This window comes from Pieris rapae, chromosome 19 (assembly GCF_905147795.1).
Source record: "Pieris rapae chromosome 19, ilPieRapa1.1, whole genome shotgun sequence".
Lineage (NCBI taxonomy): Eukaryota > Metazoa > Arthropoda > Insecta > Lepidoptera > Pieridae > Pieris > Pieris rapae.
The window spans coordinates 109,783-125,500 of NC_059527.1; the positions used below are offsets into that span (position 1 = coordinate 109,783).

General features: G+C 33.4%; 2 protein-coding genes across 2 annotated transcripts; one reads left to right on the top strand and one right to left on the bottom strand.

Annotated features, from left to right (window-relative positions):
- Positions 1 to 15: 15 nt before the first annotated feature.
- Positions 16 to 6,108, bottom strand: LOC110997894 (pickpocket protein 11-like). Its single transcript, XM_045632467.1, has 9 exons — positions 6,077 to 6,108; positions 3,025 to 3,106; positions 2,758 to 2,945; positions 2,515 to 2,600; positions 2,313 to 2,369; positions 1,653 to 1,773; positions 1,446 to 1,552; positions 651 to 736; positions 16 to 27 (listed from the first exon to the last, which is right to left on the bottom strand). The coding sequence occupies exons 1-9, from the start codon at positions 6,106 to 6,108 to the stop codon at positions 16 to 18; spliced, it is 771 nt and encodes a 256-aa protein (XP_045488423.1).
- A 3,217-nt stretch (positions 6,109 to 9,325) lies between these two features.
- Positions 9,326 to 14,364, top strand: LOC123690024. Its single transcript, XM_045632468.1, has 6 exons — positions 9,326 to 9,387; positions 9,463 to 9,583; positions 9,920 to 10,058; positions 12,661 to 12,766; positions 13,373 to 13,488; positions 14,171 to 14,364. Exons 1-6 carry the CDS (start codon positions 9,326 to 9,328, stop codon positions 14,362 to 14,364), a joined length of 738 nt encoding a protein of 245 aa, XP_045488424.1.
- The last annotated feature ends 1,354 nt before the right edge of the window (positions 14,365 to 15,718 follow it).

Below are 15,718 nucleotides of genomic sequence, written 5' to 3' on the forward strand. Positions count from 1 at the left end.
AAATGAATTTGATTCTCAGGGTGATACCTATAGAGATTTACAATACCTATATTTATAGGCAAACACAACTGATGTTTAATTTTGGTAAATTCGCATTTAGTATTTACGAAAACTGTACAAACATTGTAAATAAACATGTAAATTTTATATCTATGAATAAATTATTACGTTTAAAGTAGTATTTTAAGTTTAATTTAAATAAGATACTGACTATCTCTCACTTCATTAAATTTCTCACTAAATGCCCATTTTGTCATACGAGTAAGCCAAAGTTCAGCCAAGCAAGTGTTTTCGATAGATTCTTATCGGCCGGTACTTATGAATACAAATGTATCTTCAAATAAAAAAAAAATCCTACAATTCTTGCCGATCTTGTATGTGTAACTGAATAAAACTCCTTTAATGGATATAAAAATGAAATTATTGTATCTGTTTTGTTAAAATTAATTTGCGTAAATTAATTTTAATTTACCCTAATGCACCTTGCATTAGGGTAACCAACAGACATCTTTATATAATTATCTAATGATATAAGGCTAAAAATATTTCCATTAAAGCCTTACTGGCAAAGCTTGTGAGTTTTATTGCACACGTTTATTTAAAACTTTGCTGTTCGATAAAAACGAAACAGATTTTCGTGAATAATATACTATAGTATTCAGCGTTAAGAAGATGACTTCGAATAGAGTATGAAGCGACGCTCCAAAGCTCAGTGAGAAGATGCCCCCATATGTAGCTGAAATAGATTATATTCATTATACAATTTAATGGAATCTATTATGATTTTTTAAATTCTTTTACATATGCCACTACATCCTCAGATGGCTATAGTCTTTCATGCTTGTACCAAGCAGCCACTGTCCACTGTGAGATGTGTATTTTAATTTAAAAGTGTCAAGAGTAACGAATAATCTGTGTATTAGCAATATGCACTATATGGCTAAATATGAGAGGGTGAGAAATTACTTGCTTGATTATGATATTAAATTCACAACTAACAAACCAAACCATCGTAGATTTCCAAAAACGAACACATTGTAATCAGGCGAGATGGCATCATGCCCATGGCTGCAGATGGCGGTAGTGTGGAGACAAATCCCCAAAATGACGTTAAATTCAAACAAAACTCATCTCGTTACCATTTACACACACCATTATCTCTACGCCTGTGTAAATCATAAAGCGTAAATGTTTTATAGAGTGGAATGTAATTCAATGTTCCAGTGAAAAGGGTGTTGCGTGGCATGGAATTTAATAAAGAGCTGTGGTTTAACACCAGCGTAGACTCCCAAAATAGAAGTGACGATGTGTTGTAAAGTTCCACGATTTTGTAGCTGCAGGTAGTTATAGTATTATGTTAATTGTGCACCATGATTACAGTGAAAGTACAAACTCATACAATAATTGTTTACGTAAGACACTATAGCATAATTACTTTGACTCACCAATCAGGGAAGTGAAATCCATGAGTAACATCTGCTTATAGCAGTTGCAGGTGGGTCTGTCGAAGTACACCTGCAGTGCTGTTAACTCACTGGTGTTTCTATTATTCCTAAAGTTAGGTACAAATTGACATAGCATTGTTATGCAGAATAAACAGGGATGGGACACAGCCATATGATTGTATTATTGATTCAAGTACACAAACTCACATAACGTCGTCGGGGTACAAGTCTGCAACGAGAGGCATAATGTCGTTGGTGACGCGATATTGCTTGTCTCGGCACTCCAGGTAGCAGAGCGGGTCACATCTTTCCCCAGACAACTTCTTTGCTGAAATTAAACAATTATTATATTTATTTATACATCTATAAGTCTGGGTTGCCTGGAAGAAATCGTTTGTTAGCTATAAGGTCGTGCGTTGCCTAATAACTTAATATGTAACCTGCGTTTTTTTATATATATGATTTTGTATAGTATGGCAACGAATTGTAAAACGATAAATAAGTCTGTGAATAGTGGCTATTTACCCATATTATGACTAATCTTGGCGATAAACGAAAACAGAATTGCCTTATATTTGATCGACACATATAATGAAAATAGGTTCCCATCTTTATCCATTATGGTTCTGTTGATAAAATATCTTACCGTTACATATAGATAGGTGCGTAGTTTCGCAATGGTTGAACGTTTCACGTCTTTAATAAAAAAATTGTGGAATGGTTCGTGTATTTATTTTATATATTCGATATATTTATTTTTCTCGTATAACGAATACCGTGACATTCGCAAAGCTTTTAAAATCATTTCATGATGCACCTAAACGCACGTTACTCTCAGTGTAATTGTTAAATCTAAATGAATAATACCTCTGAAGTTGCTCAAGCACCCTAAGTCTTTGAACTCGCAGATTCGAGTCGTTGTCTCTGTAAACATTTCAGTATTTTTAACACGCGTATTGTTTTTTTTTACTTTTGGAGTACTTATTTAAATATTAAGGAATTAATTTATTGAATGCTCGGACGTTTGTAAGATTTGATGAAATACATATCATACTACAACAGTACCAACCTTGCGGGTACTTATATGGCACACAGCCACAATACTTCAAATAGCTCCTCATTTTACATTCTGTTGTGCAAGTCTCCGCAGAATACCTATGTAAAAGTAAAAAGTATTCAATTATTATTATTTTTGGGTATATTTTCGCCTATTTTTGCTCCGACGACGACGTCCAAAAAGGAAGAGGTTCTGTTCGTCTATGATTTTGTTTAAACCATCAAATTCATCAACTTCAATACAAATCACGTTTACCTGTCTGTATGTTTGAGCTCGATTTCGTCGTGGAAAGCGCAGCCACGATACGTGTTGGGAATTCTGCGAAGTGAGTCGTCGGCATCGAACACATGAGGCTGCACCTTGATGTCTAAGGATATCTCCGTGTTCACCCGTTTGTAAATCACTGAATACTCTGGATAGTCGTTTGGGTCATTAATCAGGACCTAAAAAGCACCAGATAAATTTTGTATGAGTATGTTTAGTAAAAAAATAGTGATCGAAAAGACTTTTTAAAATCATTACCTTCGCACCATATGATGGAGTGAGCGCCCAGGGTGGGTAATCACTCGGCTCTACGTTGAAAACTACGAGCAGACCTGAACCTCTGTATAAAAATTAGACTTTAAAGAATATAATACTCAAGATCATCAATGACACGGTAAAATATGTCACACCTGCCTGACTCCGCGGTGACTATGATCTCAGAATGTTTGTGGTCCGATTCCGTATCCTCATAATGTTCATGATCCGTATCAGGAAGGACGCTTTAATTAAATTAACGTGATTAACGTTTAACACGTAGCGTACGAATTGAATTTTATTTATGTGCATTAAATAATAATAAATACAGGATTGCAATCACAGGTGGATTGAGAGGACTCTCTGTTTTAGTATGCCTAGCAAATCACAAAGGCTTCTTTGTTATTTATTTGAAGGTGAATAAGTTGAAGAATGCAAATGATAAATTATTAATATTTATTATCAGTGTTAACATGCTGTAGTTTACACGTCAAAAATTAAGGGACTTTAGGTTTTACCATCTGGTATCAGTATAGACATTTATTTATAAGGTACCATGTTATAGGTATTTAGACAAATATAATTACTAATTAGCTACGTAAATTTAATAGTATAAATTATTAATATTGTACATAATTATTCAGAATGTGTAACAATATGGTGAACACAATAGTGACTAAAACACACTTCTACCAGTACACTGCAGGAGAGAAGAAAAATAATCCAATCTAGGTTTTTCAAGTAGTCATTTTGTTAATTTCATAAAATTTATGTTAAATTTCAGAAAAATGTGAATTGTCGAATGAGAAAACTATGATGTTTTCATATGGAAATGAAAACATCATAGTGGCTATTATTTGTTTTTTAGTTCACGGAAAAAGTTTTTAAGGAATGCTTTAAAATTTGGGTAAGCTTTAGTGCCGTGAAATAAATAAACTACACCTTCACATAGTAATAAAGGCCGCCAGTAACAAATAAAATAACTGTACTTCTCAATACTGTCATCGTTTAGAGCGACGTAGTTGAATGTGCAGCAGTGGCCTTCAAAAGTTTTCACCAAACGGAACATGTCCGTGCAAATCGTTGGCTTTCTGTTAAAACTGCAGTACAGTAGCAAGTCTTCACACGTCTGGTGCACCTGAGTATTATTTGAGGCATATAATTATATTATTAGGAAATGTAATATATCATGAGAAGCAGAAAAACTATATGATTTCTGTATTCATAGAATTAGTAAAACTAAAACGTTGGAGCTTACAAAAATAATTAATTAATGGTGTATTAATTTTACCTCTTCCATTATTGTTTCTATATTAAAGTAATGTTTTTTAAGAACTCGCAGAACTTGATCAAAGTCGGATGTGTGGACGTTGGAGTTACGAAAATCGACTAGGTCGGGGAGGCTTTGCAGGAACAGCTCTATATCCGAACCGGATACGTTTGATGATTTTCTATAAAGCAAAATAATCATTTTGTATAATATGTACTGTTTTCAACATACCACAACGACATATTTCCATGAGTCTAAATGTTATCAGGGACATTATAAGTTTTCCTTTTCTATAAACATTCTATTCCGTATACTTCTGTATTTTTATTTGATTTGTTTTGTTGTTTGTTTGTTTCATAGTTTTGAATATTTACTTAACGAATTAAATACGTATTTTTTACGACTAATAAAAGCAGCGCGAATGCCCCGAGTGGCGTCAAGGTGCCATCTTGACTTTGGACAATGCCGCGTACTAACTAATCACAATGTAACAGACCCAACTCGGTCAAACCTCTCATCACCAAAATAATCCACTGAATTCTCAATTCATATTATCTTGCGTTCCCTGAATGATTTCAAACTATAAAACAAACAAATAACAAAACAAATCAAATCAAAGTACAAAAGTAAAAAATATCAAAACAAATCGATACAAAATATACTGTGATTCTTCTAGAAATGTAGTGGAAGGAAGCTCAATGATAAATAATAAAAATCAACGACTCGATCACAAAATGTCCTGATAATCCGAGCATTTGCTAACATAATATATACCTATGTGTCGCAGATTCGAAGCATTTCGTCCGACATTTCGATTTTATTTACGCATGATCTGCGCTGCACCGATGAGAGAGTAACTCAACGACCGATTCAACGCACAACTGAAAAGCTTACTATGACAAATTGTCTCTCCAGGAGAGCCGGCGGAAATGAAAACTTGAATATTAACGTTGTGCATTTTTGATATTTTGGAATGGTTAGGGAATAATTTTGCACGAATTGCTTTAATTATTAGTACAATCATTTATGTGGTAGAATACAATGTTTATTTATTGTGCTATCGTACACAAACATGTTAATTTATTTTTACGCGCCAGCTGTCTACTCTCCATCCGTCTCACGGATTTTCGATCAGGTCACGTGTCCTGACGCGAGTTTAAAATTTTTTACTAATTCCAAAAAACGTGTACAACGCCGCTAAAGAAGTTTTCACTTCAAAAGTTATAGAGTAAATTTATTTATTTATTATTTAAATGTCAGGACTACGAGACTTCTATTCAATTATTAGTTCTATTATTACATTGCACCTACCTATATTCTGCATTCTATTGAAAGGAAGTAATACGTCACTTTAGTGTACTTTAAGGTCAGGGTCTTTCAAACGATATATTTGTTATATAGATTATTTCTATCAAAACTTGAGTTAAATGGTATCATAATAAATGGAAATACAAATTTATATTAAAGCCAAACAAAAGAGACCTTTTCAAGGTACGCGCTTGCGTATTTCATTAACAATTTGACTATGTAAGCATTTCGGAAATATATATTAAGCAACACACTTACAAAATATTTTGTATATTTTGAGACCTTTTGTTCGACACCAAATTGTAATTACAAATGCTGACCGCCGGAAAGGGTACTTGATTTATTTTGCAGTTAGGATTTATCTGCAACCAATTTACAAATGGAATATAATTAAATTAATTAATCAAGTTTTCGTTTATGAATTATGTTTTAGTGTAAGATTAGTATTGTAAACTTAAAATGTAACTCTAGTCTCACTCGTGTGATGATGCGTTGATATTGATATCCATTTCTGACCACAACCATCAAGATGACAGTAACGATCAAATTAACAAACATAATTACTCTCCACAGCGTGTGTGATCTTTCCTTACTGGATATCTTTTTGTGGCCATGTATAGTAAGATTTTCTAATATTGGTGGAGACTTTCCTTTTTTCATCTTAAAATAATTTCCTACAAGTCAAATGTTAATTAACAAACTTCAATAAACATGTGAACAAGATAAATTAAAAAATTAGTAAAACACTATTCGTATTGACTCAAAAAACACTAATGTTAGTTTATAAAGTTAAGGTTGATAGTAAAAAGTTTAATTTTTTGTCCGAAAAACTGGGGTGTTGTTACATTCATTCATACATTCATATGATTTTTTCTGAATTATTTCTATTTTATATAAGCATCGGGATGTGACGACCCTATTGCTCACTGGTAAAATTACCTGGGAGAGGTTATTTCAGCTGCGCAATCAGTCAACCTTCTTCTTAGCAGGAGTGCCACACTGTTGCTTTCGAACTTTAGCCAAATAGGCAGGCACGTACGGGGAAGTACTATTGTCTTACAAGAAATTGGTGTGAAGTGATGAAGTGCAATAGGATTCCTTAATTTTACTCATGTTTCCTGCGATACGTGAGACATTCATAAGTCAAACTGGCCTGATAGAATCCCCCAAATCTGCAGCATCATCATCCATGGGCTCCCCGAGAAATTATGCAATTGGATTTCTAGCTTTACGCTGATCGACAATGACGGAGCATGCTCCGATCTCAAACCTGCGAACCCTGATGTCCCACACGGGTGTGCCTATACCCAACACTGTTTCTTCTGCATATCAATGATATGTTTCAACTTAGTAATGCATGTGCATCTCGTTTTTTTGTTTTATAATAAAGTACAACCAACTCCTCGATTGCCACAGCCTGATTTTGGTCGTTCTTCAACGACATAATATATTTATTGGACATGGGAAGAACATATTAATATATAAAACAAAGTCAGATCGAATGTTGTTCAATGACAAAAAACCTATACAAAATGCCCATGGATTTCGTAACTATTAAACATTTAATGTTGATCCCGTCGGTACGACAATGTTTTCTCTATATTTAAAAAAAATTAAGTATTTAAAAAAGGTTTTGAATCGACATATATTGGTTGTCTAGACATATGAGAAAGTTGTTGAGACGTTGAGAAATTTATTGCAGTTCGGTGATAGTAGTGGACTTAATATTTCTTATGTATTCGTAAAATCATATTACGTTAAGCGAATCCCGTTACCACGCTATTCATTGACTGTTAAGCGATTCGAACATAGAAAATATAGGATAATATAAAATCAAATATTAAAGAATGTGACTGGTTATAAATAATCAGCTTATACAGGAAACTTTATAAATGAATAAAAAGTTTTCTATAACTTTTTATAATTATGTTTTGAGTGAACTAAAAGCTAAGTTTAAAAAAATATGAAGTAGCCCCTTTCTAATGTGTCATTTATTAATAATTAACGGAATATTGTCTTAATTTGATTTTAATTAGCATAGCGTACGGGTTAATTTAGAAACAATTACTTGCTCACTGGGATCAATTAAGTGTATATCAACTTCACCCGAGGAGATATACCAATTCCCATTAATATGCAAAGCGGGAAGTGTGTGACACGGGAATGTATAATTCTTATCGCCAAAATTGTATTTTCGACGTAACATAATATTCAGATCATGGGCTACAGAAGCTTTTTTCGACTAGTAAGCGGCAAGTCCGCTTCATTCTGTAGTCATTGCACTCTTCATGGGTTCTACTACTTGTCGGGCAGCTCACCTCGTCTCGTAAGAGCTCTATGGTCTATCATCATCTTAGCAGGTGTCATCCTTTGCGTCATTCTCAGCAACTTAATATGGCAAAAGTTTGATAAAAATCCTACATTTACTGTTGTAAGTTATCTAACTATAATTATCACTTATATGGTTTAGAAAAAGCGGTTATTAATTAATCAAAATCGCATGTTTATCGCTATGAATGAATATAATATTATATCTTAATTCTTATATACTACACTACTATACATTTATTATACACTTTCAAAATTTCTATTTGATTCTTAATAAGCCCCTCTCAGAACTGAATAAAGTTTCTCGTAAATGTTTACACAAGTTTTCATTGTGCTTAATAACTTCCTCTACAAGAAAAAAATTCTTTTAGAATTGGAGATTTTGAAGTTTTGAATTTTGATGTAGTTTTTCTCATACCTTTCAGCGATAATTAGTGTAATTTTAAGTGACTTGATGATTTTTTTTCATTTTAGGTGGAATCGGCGCATTTTCCAACAGAGAACCTACAGTTTCCTGCTGTGGCCGTCTGCGACCAGCAAGTGTATGGCCCCGCGACAACCAATATAACAAATATTCTGTAATCTATCATTTTCTAAACAAACTCTCATTTCACTACAACCAGTAAAGCAAGTAATAATTGTCAGTTGAAAGCTAAGTTTAAATATAAACGGGCCTAACATAATACATAAACATAATACATAAAACATGTACAATGAAGTAGGCCTAGAAAAATATTTACATCTATATAAATAATTTTAATTTCACGCCAATGTTGTTTCTTCGAATCATCTTTGCAGGACATTGCGAGGGTTTAACGCCAGCCAGCTAAAGAAATTCTACAAGAGCTTCGCTCAGATAAAGAGTAAACACTTTACGTCGTATTCGGAAGTGGCACGAATGCACAGTGTTTTAGAAGACTTACACTTTAGCTACTACGATCTTCTGTACGAGGTAACAGTTTTTACTTACTTGTAACTTTACATATTGTATTAAATGCAATCGTATCTCAATCTATGAGGCTTTTTGAGGCTAATGAATCTAATATAAATGAACTGATACATATACGTACAACCTTGAAATGTTTTCAGACTGCCTGTTCGGTTACAGGATGGGTATTCTTTTATGACTTTTTTAGGTTATTTTGCTACTTTATATGGTTTTTTGTTTTGTAATCCTTTGGTAATATCTATCTCTGTAAACTTTTCACTTGTCCACACCTATTATTGAGGCCACACGTTGGTATATAAATTGTACAACTTGTTTCTTTCTTTTCTGTGTTTTGTTATGCCTGGCCTGTGGCGACTATAAATAAATAGATGATATTGCAGCTCAGGAAACCCTGCTCGGATTTGGTGAAGGAGTGCACATGGCGCGGAAGAACGTTCGATTGCTCGCTTATGTTTCGGGAAGTGTTCACCATATACGGGTACTGCTGTCAGTTCGACGTTAATTATTTCACGTAAGGTTTCATACAGAATATGCTTTTATTCTTGACCCTTTCCGTATACTGTTTGAAATTATTATATGCTTTCAGCGAGTTTTCAGGCAACGACACAAACTTGGCGGCAGGCGTCCTCAAGTTAGAGGCGCTAGACATCATTGTGAACAGTATGAAGGTTTATCCCAATGGAACTGTTCGCGATGGATATGTCATGGTGAAAATTAATGACTTATTTTTTAAGTTGTTTGTAGATTATTCTTCGTAGATTTAAAAAATAATGCTGCGTCCTTTAAACAGAAACTATATATTTCCAAAAAAAATCATTTTTTTAAAGAGAAATAAAAATATAGATACAAAATAAAAATTTGGACAGGCTCCAGAAATGGTAGGCAAAGGCAAATGTTCATCTGGGTATTGTGTATTGTATTTTTTTCTCAGTTACACTAATTGGACTTCCAGAAGGTTTATTGGAAATTTTATTGGAAGGATTGCAGATTTTTGTTTGTGACTGTTTTAACTGAGACTGTTAACGTCGGATTTATATTTTCAGCTGTACATATTCGACCAACAGAATCAGTTGTCACTCGTCGACAGTCCCATTTCCCTGGTCCCAGCTACTTATTTTGACGTCAGCATCGACGTATGGGTCATCGAAGCCGAGGATGAAATTAAAAACCTACAACTGGGAAGTAGGAAGTGTTTCTTAAAGTCTGTAAGTGGTTTATTTTCTGCGTAGAGTTATACAAATCCTTTGCCGTTCTATCATTTTATTTTGAAATTTAAAAGAAAGGAGTCTGTGGCTGCTATTAATATAATAGCAAACACAGACTGCCTACATAGAAACGATGGTTGAGAACTAAGACACCTAAAGCTAGCGATATCCTTGCGGAGTTTATAAATAAGTAATAAAAATAAAAATGTGTTTTTCATCATTCATTTTTTGAAAATAAGCATATACGAATGAATTCCATTTCCTTTCAAAAACAAAGTTTTGTAATTGAAAATCAATTTAGGATAACACCACATACCATAACTGCGTCAGCAATCTTTTGATGAAGCAAGTTGTCGCCGCATGTCTCTGTCTGCCCTTTAATTACGTCGGTAAGTATTATTACCAGCTAGGGGATATCAGATACACAAAGCTGTAGATCTCTTCAAAGGTATATTGTAATGTAATCAATAAGGAATTTTATTGCATTAAAACACTGTCACTAACCATTTCAATTACGAAGGTTTTACACTTACATAGAAGTCTTTCACTTTTATTCACTTTCCGCACCTTAATCACTTTAATATTAATACTTCGGAATCACAAACGAAACTGAACTGAATGGGTGCATTTCGGCAATATCCTTGGGAATAATAGTGAACGAAATTTGAGAACTCTCGAAACGGGTGTGGTACTACGTGCTACGTAGTAAAATGTTCCTTGCCCCACACATAAAAAATTCACTAGCGGAGTGAAAACAGTACAGATACGCCGAAAACCAAATTCCTGAAAGTATACCATTTTACTTCACTTGCACTGAAATGCCTTGAAAAAATCTTTAAGCCTCCAGAAAATGAGGTTAGTTTTATGTGAATCTAGTCTAGTCTTCTGATATGTTTTAAATGTTAATGGTAAACGCATGCTTACACGCTTTTTGTATATCTCTATTTTTTTATTTTTTCCAATTTACCTAAATAAATACAAACAGCAACGACATTAATACATTAAGAAAGATTTTTATAATATTAGGAATATCGTTATGTAATAAAAACATCGTTGAAAGCTAAAATAATCCGACCCGACCTTCTTTTAAGTGGTCGTCGAGTTTCATGTTTTCGAAAGAAAGGAAATCGCGGTATTATTCGATTTACCCTCTATTTCTTACTTACTGCTGTCTGATAACGAAAAAGGTATGAAAAAAAACTAACAGAGAAAAACAAATATTAAATGAATCGCGAACCATTCTAGCAATAAAAGGGATCGGTTTGCATCAAATTTAAGATGTCTTGGATTTAGTTGTTGTTTAAGTTTCAAATGAAGTCACATATGATCCAACTATCGTTTAAACTTTCGAATCAATAGCTCACGTGTTACGTGATCATTATAATTATTGCTTCTGCTTGATTAAGAAAGGCCATGTCGCTAAGAAGACTGGATACATTTTCAGATGATGATAAAGGAGCGTTGTATTCGGCCTGCAAATGGCCGAAACTCGGCTGCGTGTATCAAGCACTGGGTGAGTGCATCTTTACAAAGCTTCGTTTTTTCCAGTGTTTGAGTTTTCCGGGAATTTCAAAGAAATCTAAAAACGCTTGGCGAACATTGAAGCAACAATCAATCTAATTTATTGTTATACGAGTATATATCTAATAGATATGACAGGTTAAAAATAATATTGCGAAGAGAGATATATCTTCTATTAAGGTAAGGTTCAAGCCTTCTTTTGTGAACACTATCAATATACTATGTAAGGAGGTTTCCGTTTTTTCTCGTTAGTGTTTATATGAGACTTGCTTAAATTTCTAGGCACATACGGTTAATGTGTGCGGTTTTATCCCTTTCACATAGACGTTGCACTCTTGTGGAAGCCCCTTGACCTTTCAGTATCTCTTTTCTTTGTTTAATGAACACGTCTCTAGTAAATAGTCAAACTACGTACTTCTTCTCTTTCATGTTCAATATGCTGTATGAACGCGGATGAAGTGCGTAGCCCACAGTTCCGTCTATCTCACTGCTGTCGCAGGTCGTAATGGGATTCACCGACTATTAAAGTCCATGTAAACCGGCACAATTGATTAAGTATAAAACTTTATCAGCTAAAATTCTGAATAAAACAGTGATGTAAGGCAAACTGAATGATCATCCATTTCAATACGTACTTTAATTAATACGCAATCTCCAGTTATAAAGGGTTCCTGAACTTTAGAGATACGAAGTTAACCGTGAATTAAGTAAATAGTGAAGTTTGTTAAACTCACAAGCCTTGAGCGAACAAAATATTTCACTAACCATTTGTCTAGTTATCAAAATAGGAAGAATATTAGAGTAACTGTGAGAAATGTTATATGAAATTAAGGATATATTATATGTATATATATATTATATGTATTATAATATTTCCATTTACCTACTTATTGAAGTAACTATAGTATACACATACATACATAGGCTCTATATGTCAACGTAATAAAAATTATTATAGATACTAAGATGTTTCGTACACGTATTGTATATATAAGTATTATGAATACACCAGGTTTTGCCTTCCAATTTAGGTGCATTTCGATAAAGTTGTCTTCTAGATGATGCACAACGCCACATGCGCACCATCATATCACAGAGGGAGTGCTACCAGACATGTGACTATGTGCAGTATGAGACTAAAACAGACTATACGAAGCCAATGACGCAGCGTGGGTAAATATTTAAAAAATCATATAAAAATATTAAACATTTCATATAAACAGTTCAAAAAGTAATTGGAAATCAGTAAAAATTCTTACATTTTGCATAATCTTAAAATATCAACATAATTATATTTGTTATTTTGGAGAAAATAATTCGCAAATAAAATGATATAAATCACTAGTCACACTAAATAAAAGGGAATTTTATTTATTCCGCCCATTTTGTGTAAATGGCATTCAATGAAGACAAATGATACTAAGTGATATCTTCTTATCGAAACCCAAGAAATTGATACAAATGCTTAACGATGTTTCCGCGGTGGTATGATGACGCAACCGATTGGGCAGGAAATGTTCTGAAATATCGATGGCTCTATCTAAGCATTGTCTATGCTTACGCGGAATTCTTTTACGGTCTTGTTTGAATTACATTTTACAATCTTTTCTTTGGTGGCTTTTTTATACTAAGTTAGATGTGAATGAATTATTTACCCTTCCAATGGTGCATGCACCGTCAATTTCATTGATGAATTCTAGTTGGCCTTGCACAATCGTATCTAGACGAGTAATGACGAAAAGACGTTTTCATGTTGATTTTATGTTTTAGAATAAAATCACGTAAAAAGGAGAACAGTGGTTTCAGTCGCGTAACTGTTCATTTTGCTCACAGCATCTGCATTAAATACATCAGAAAGGTCCGTTACACTTGGGATCAGATGTTGGGTAAGATTGTTGACATGCTTATTTTTAGAATACAGTAATTTTTAGTTAACTTCGCCATAATAATTTCAATTCAAATGAAGTGAAGTTATTTCATATTATACGAATGTATATTGGAAATTCGGACTTATATTTTCCGAAAACTCTTTTAGAATCTTCAGTATAAAGTTGTAGAATATGCATTGTAATTAATTCGACTAGCTCCCTCTTTATTTTTTTTTTAAATCTTTGATCGAAAAACCTACTCTACTTTTGTGTAAAAATATATTTATGAATGTGAACAATCAATAAGATTTTATGAAGACCTTGAAAACTCTACACATGGACACCTAAGTGACAATGCATATTTTGACGGTACAAAGTGTTGTCTTTAAATGGAAAGAAGAAAAAGCTATATTATAAAAAGAAAATTTATTTCAGAATAGTGTTAGTTTTGTGTTATTACATTAAAACATTTCACAACATTAACAGTCTTTTGCTTCAGCAGAAAGTTCGTAAAAGGTATTTAGAATATGATAATGTATAGATGTCCATGACTCTTAACGACAGTCTGTGTACACATGCAAGGAATCCCAATTCGTAAACAAAAGAACAGATTTGTTAGTAAAGATGATGACGACAGTCGAGTTTGTTGAAAAAAAAATGTGTTAATGAGAAAATATTTAAAAAATCCTATTTTTTACAGCGAATTTAGGAGGTATCTTCGGACTGTGTTTGGGCGGTTCTATTATTAGCATTATTGAGCTACTTTGGTTTATATTCGATTTACTTGCGACACTTTTTCATTATTTATGTACAAAAGAAGAAAGTAGAGTTGTGAAAAAAGCTTGGAAGAAGAATAAAAATAGCATTGTACCTAAATATCCGTTTATTAACTAAATACGGTTTATAAGTATGGTGAGTACTGATCTAACAATAACTTGATGTGTTATTGTAATTTACTTAAACGGTAGATTGTAGTCTAATAAAGTTTAATTTGTATGATTGACTTTGTTTCAATATTTATTTATTTATTTATTTACAGTAAATTTTCCTATCTTAACAGTTACAACTAATGCGATAGAATTCCATTATATTACCCACACCAACTACCTACATACAAACATTAAAAAATTAAACTTAAATTCCTAAATCTTATAACTAACAATATAGCAAGCAACTCTTGTGAACTCAGCCAGCGTACAAACAAATAGGTCCACCTCAATGGAAATTTTGTTAATGATCTGTATTGCTCGCGCGAGTGGCGCTTTGCTAACCAAGTTGGAATGTGCGCGCGGTACATCCAAAAGCTTAGACGTAAGCCTCAGTATATGTAGTAGGTATATGTTGCTTGTGGCTGACCTGTAAAAGAGAAAAAAGTTAAGCCATTCACATCACCTAACATATCGTATAAATGCGTTGATTAGGAGCAATGGATCTATTTACAAATATTATTATACGTATTAGGCCACTCCATCGATACTGACATACACATTAGCGGGCTTAGTGGGCGAAACGTGGGTAAATTACCAGCACAACGGACACGAATATAATCGTACAATATTTAATCTGAATTGATTCCTTTTAAAGATACAAATGACATTTAGCAGCGGCTCCAAGGCACCTATCTCACTTTAATCGCAACCTATTAGACCCAACTCGGTCCAGCCTCTTAACACCACAATGCTCCACTGAATACTTAATCAGAACTGTCCTGCGTTCCCTGACCCACTCGACGAACTTGCTCGTACTCTTATTCGTTAACTAATGATTTCGAATTATGAAACAATTAAATGAAAACAAAAGAAGTCAAATCAAATTATGATTCTTAAAAGGATTAGAATCTCAATGAAAAACGGAAATTAAACAAACATTAAAAATCAAGGGTCAACTGACTCGATCATGACAGTTCCTGATTCTTGTCATATAGATATATACACACACACATACATACAAGTCTTTTTACCCGCTTTTTTTGGATATCATGCACGTTTCATTTTAGGCATTACAATGACTTCAAATTAATATTAATGTTTCGAATCAGACCTGCGAGTAATCTCACTGCAAGTTTACCTTCCGTTAAAAATAAACCCTAAATCGCCATTGCGAATTAATTCCCTTTAAACGTTTGCGTCCGTTAACGCTTCAACGCCAAAGCCATCTACAATATGGAAATAAAATAATAAAAATACTGAGGAATTACCGATATTTTAATTATAAAAATTAAAATAAATTGTTTACCAATTCAAGTTTA

What these genes read in the sequence shown, in the direction of transcription:
- LOC123690024 (XM_045632468.1), top strand. Translation starts at nt 9,326, where the DNA reads ATGTTTCGGGAAGTGTTCACCATATACGGGTACTGCTGTCAGTTCGAC. An exon ending in TTCGCGATGGATATGTCATG is followed by an intron (nt 9,584 to 9,919) that starts GTGAAAATTAAT and finishes TTATATTTTCAG; the next exon opens with CTGTACATATTCGACCAACA. An exon ending in GACTATACGAAGCCAATGAC is followed by an intron (nt 12,767 to 13,372) that starts GCAGCGTGGGTA and finishes TTTATGTTTTAG; the next exon opens with AATAAAATCACGTAAAAAGG.
- LOC110997894 (XM_045632467.1), bottom strand. Translation starts at nt 6,108, where the DNA reads ATGGATATCAATATCAACGCATCATCACACGA. An exon ending in ATCAACGCATCATCACACGA is followed by an intron (nt 3,107 to 6,076) that starts GTGAGACTAGAG and finishes ATTTTTATACAG; the next exon opens with AGGTTCAGGTCTGCTCGTAG. An exon ending in GGATTTCACTTCCCTGATTG is followed by an intron (nt 737 to 1,445) that starts GTGAGTCAAAGT and finishes AATCTATTTCAG; the next exon opens with CTACATATGGGGGCATCTTC.